The sequence below is a fragment of the Myotis davidii genome, unplaced genomic scaffold (assembly GCF_000327345.1).
Source record: "Myotis davidii unplaced genomic scaffold, ASM32734v1 scaffold1530, whole genome shotgun sequence".
Taxonomy (NCBI): Eukaryota; Metazoa; Chordata; class Mammalia; order Chiroptera; family Vespertilionidae; genus Myotis; species Myotis davidii.
Window position 1 is genome coordinate 109,527 of NW_006281749.1, and position 3,532 is coordinate 113,058.

Genomic DNA, 3,532 nt, shown 5'->3' on the forward strand with positions numbered 1-3,532 from the left:
TGGCGGACCCACGTGAGGACCAACTGAGGCCGGAAGCGAGTTTCATGCAGTCTCCGTTTATTGGTGTTTCAGACTCATGCAGCATCCGGCATACAAAAAGGGAGAATTAGTTTAATGTATTCTTTTTTTTTTTTGGTAGACTTTTAGTTTTTTAGGGTTTTTTTTTCTTTTTTCTTTTCTTTTTTTTCAGAAAACAAAAAACCCGCTAACTCCAAACCGCGTTGTAGCTCGGTGTCTGCCTCCCTAGCGGAATGTCGCGTGCAACACACTTCCCTCCTCTTAGAAAATCATTATACGGCGCCCCGTCCCTCCTTCGCTCCTTGAGGCTGTAGCTTTGGTCCTATTTGGGGGTTCTTTCGTTACGAAGCACGTGAGTCACCCCAGTCTGCCTTGAAGACACTTGCCGACCGGGTTTAAAAGCCCAGGTGGGGCAGGTCAGTAAATTAGGGCCGACCGGGGCGGGGCAATAGCTGCCCCTCCCTCCTCCCGGGTGTTTGAACTGCGCTCACCTCGCCTGCACAAGTCCCCAGGGGACCCCCAGCCGGCCAGCTCTGCGACCCCGGGGCGCCCTGGAGGCATCCGGACCTGGGTCGTCCCAGCAGAGAACAGCCCTGGGCTACAGGGTCCTCTCCCGGCATTGCTGCCCTTTCCCAGCCTGCTCTAAGTGCTGGAGTTTTTGCAGAATAATCAGTGACAGCAGAAAAACCAGGAGAGGATCCTTAGGGGAGGAAAGGATGCTGAGGGGAGATGAGGCAGGAAGAGGAACAGGGAAGAGGGTGTGGAGAGGGACGGAGAGATGATACAGGAGAGGAGGAATAAAGGAATGGGGGAAGATGGCAAGACAATGAAAGTCGGGGGTGGAGACCAGGTTTGAAGTGCAGGTAATTTGGGAGGTTTGGAGAAGTGCAAGATGGGAGGAATGCAGGGAGGCTGAGAGTTTGGGAGATGTCGAGGGAGGTTTCCAGAAGTGCAAGGGACAGAGAGGCTGAGAGGCTGGACTGGCTGCAGGCAGAAGTGCAGGGAGACGGGAAACAGTGCAGGGAGAAGAGAGGCCTACGGTTGGCAGAGGAGCCTGGCAAGATGCAGGACCAGGACAGAAGCTGTAAACAAGGCTGCTCAGGCTCCCTTGGTCCCTATGGGTGCGGGCCTGGGCCATCGATTGGGCTCCCGGCCGGGGAGCAGGGGAGGATGGGCCCAAGACAGCTCCCAACAGGAAGAAAAGTCTTGGAATGCAGGGCAGAGCCCCTCACTTATACACTGTGGAGGAGGAGAGGGAGGGACAGACAGAGAAAGAGGCAGTGGGTGGGGTGGGGTGGGGGAGACAAGGAGAGACAAAGGACAAGTAGGGGAGACAGACAGGAGAGAGCAGGGTCAGGGGGTTAGTAAAGCTGCCCTTGCCAACCCTTCCATGCCTCCCAGCCTGTCCCAGACCCCCACTCACCGCCTAAGTTGATGACACAGGAGGCGATGATGATGAGGACCCCCCCGACCAGCGCCACGATGCTTAAGAGCTTCGCCACTCGACCCAGACGCTGGGCCCCATCCACATCCCCCTGCTGCAGACTGTTCCGGGACTGAGATTAGGGTGAGGAGTGGGACATCATGGCCAGGTCAAGAGAAGCCAGCTCAGCACGGATCAGGTGAGAGAGTCATCCAGAGGAGACAGGCCAGCCCGTGGTTAGGGAGGAAGGAGGGAAGGAGAGACAGAGGGAGGAGGGCATAGGTCAGCAAGGTTGTGCGAAACCTGTCTGGCCATCCCTCCCACCTGAAGGGGAGGGGCAGTAGTGGCTCAGAGGGTGAAGCCCGGTACTTTGGAAGCGAGATCCATGCAGAGAGGGAGAGCCAGGCTGTTCCTGGGGCTTTGTCCCAGTACAGGTCGTGGGGAACCACAGCAGGCTGGGGCCAGGGTCTCGGGGGGCTCACCATAACGGCATAAGCGAAGGCCACAATGTTGACAGGCCACATGGGGCAGAAGCAGGACAGGATGGCGAGGATGATGTAGTCGCGAGGTTTCTGGGTGCCTTCACCCCCCTCTACCCCAGATCCTGCTAGCTGGGAGCTGGGGTGGCGGCTCAGGCTACCTCGGGGAGATCCTGGATGCCCACTGTGAGCCCTTCCTACTCGGTCCTCCTCAACCAGCTGCTGCAGCACGCGGGGAGGAGCCCCATTGGCTGGGGGGGCTTTTGTTGAGGGTGATACATGAGGCTGGGGGGCGGGACCCTCGTCCCCATCGCCAGCCTGCAGGGGAACGACTGCCCCATTCTCTTGTTTGTCCTCCACACTCTCAGTCAAGAACTCAGGGGTGGGGTCCTCCTGGGTAGGGGGCTCCGGCTGCAGGGCTGGCTTGGGAGTGGGCTGAGAACCTGACTGGAGGTCCCGCTGGGGTGTGGGCTGTGAGGCTGGCTCACGCAGGCCCTCAGATTCCAGGTCCGACCCCTGGTCTGCAGTGGCCTCTTTGCTCATTTCTGGCTTGGAGGCTGGCTCTTGGCATACTTCTTTGGGCCTGGAGTTGGCCTGTGGTTCCCCTCCTGGGCTTGAGCTAAGGTCTTTGGCCTGGGCTGTGTCTGGGGCCCCTGTTGGGGTCTCTGTGTTTTCTGGAGCTGGCCCAGCCTTGGGCTCTGAGTCCACAGGGTCCACAGTGATGTCTGGACCTGGCTGCAGGGCCTCGGGCTCATCCGGGACCCCAGCTGGGACCTGGAGAGGGCCAGTTCCAGCCTCAGAATGGCCAGGCCTTTCGCCCTGGGTCTGGGGACCCTCCTCTACCCGCTTTATCTCAGAGACTTCAGAGCTGCTGGCTGCCATCTTGTGATGGGAGAGAGAAGAGGGCCTCTGTGGGGAGGACGCAGAGACAGCAGCAAATCCTGGAAGAGGAGGAGATGAGCTTGGTGTGAGGAGGAAAGAGGCAGCTCTCAGCACTGCAGCCCAAGAGGGTTGTGCTCCTGTCTCGGGGCCAGCCTTGGGCTGCCTCTGGGGAGAGGAAGAAAAGTTGGGGTTTCCTTTGCCTTGGGGTGGGACGTCTCTGGGGAGGAGTGCTCTGCTCAAATTCTTCTGCTTGGAGAGCCCTGGGCAGGTTAACCCTTTGTAAGCAGGCCCCTCCCCATGGTCTTTCCTGGGCACCCCAACAAGATCCAGCCTCCCAGGTTCCAGCAGATGCCCCAGCACCTCAACATCAAGCTGTGCAGACACCCATACACTCCGACAGGCAGACGGGGCAGAGGGCCCGCACTCACGTTCCACTCCCGCGTCCTCCCCTACCTGGGCGCCAGTGGGTGCGGTTTTCTTGTTGCGTGTTTGGGGCGCAGATGCCCCCGCTCCTCCCTGAGGGTCCCGGGCATCTCCTCTGAGCCCCTTCTCAGCCCTCTCCCAGGGATTCCCTTGTCCCCGGGGTGCCCCCGGCGCCTCCTTCCTCTGGCTTGGCGCGCCTTGCACCACCAGCCAAGAGGCCATGCGCCCTATTCCTGTGCGGTGCAGCCCTCCCCGGCCTCTGCAGTCTGTCCACTCCTACCCGCAGCCTCCGTCCATCCGTCTCACC

At 59.9% G+C, this 3,532-nt stretch overlaps 1 protein-coding gene across 1 annotated transcript; it reads right to left on the bottom strand.

Annotated features, from left to right (window-relative positions):
* Positions 1-36: 36 nt before the first annotated feature.
* On the bottom strand, positions 37-3,484 carry PRRT2 (proline rich transmembrane protein 2). The gene is made up of 4 exons (XM_006752585.2): positions 3,256-3,484; positions 1,924-2,861; positions 1,442-1,574; positions 37-1,257 (listed from the first exon to the last, which is right to left on the bottom strand). Exons 2-4 carry the CDS (start codon positions 2,800-2,802, stop codon positions 1,247-1,249), a joined length of 1,023 nt encoding a protein of 340 aa, XP_006752648.1. The 5' UTR covers positions 2,803-2,861; positions 3,256-3,484; the 3' UTR covers positions 37-1,246.
* Positions 3,485-3,532: the final 48 nt, after the last annotated feature.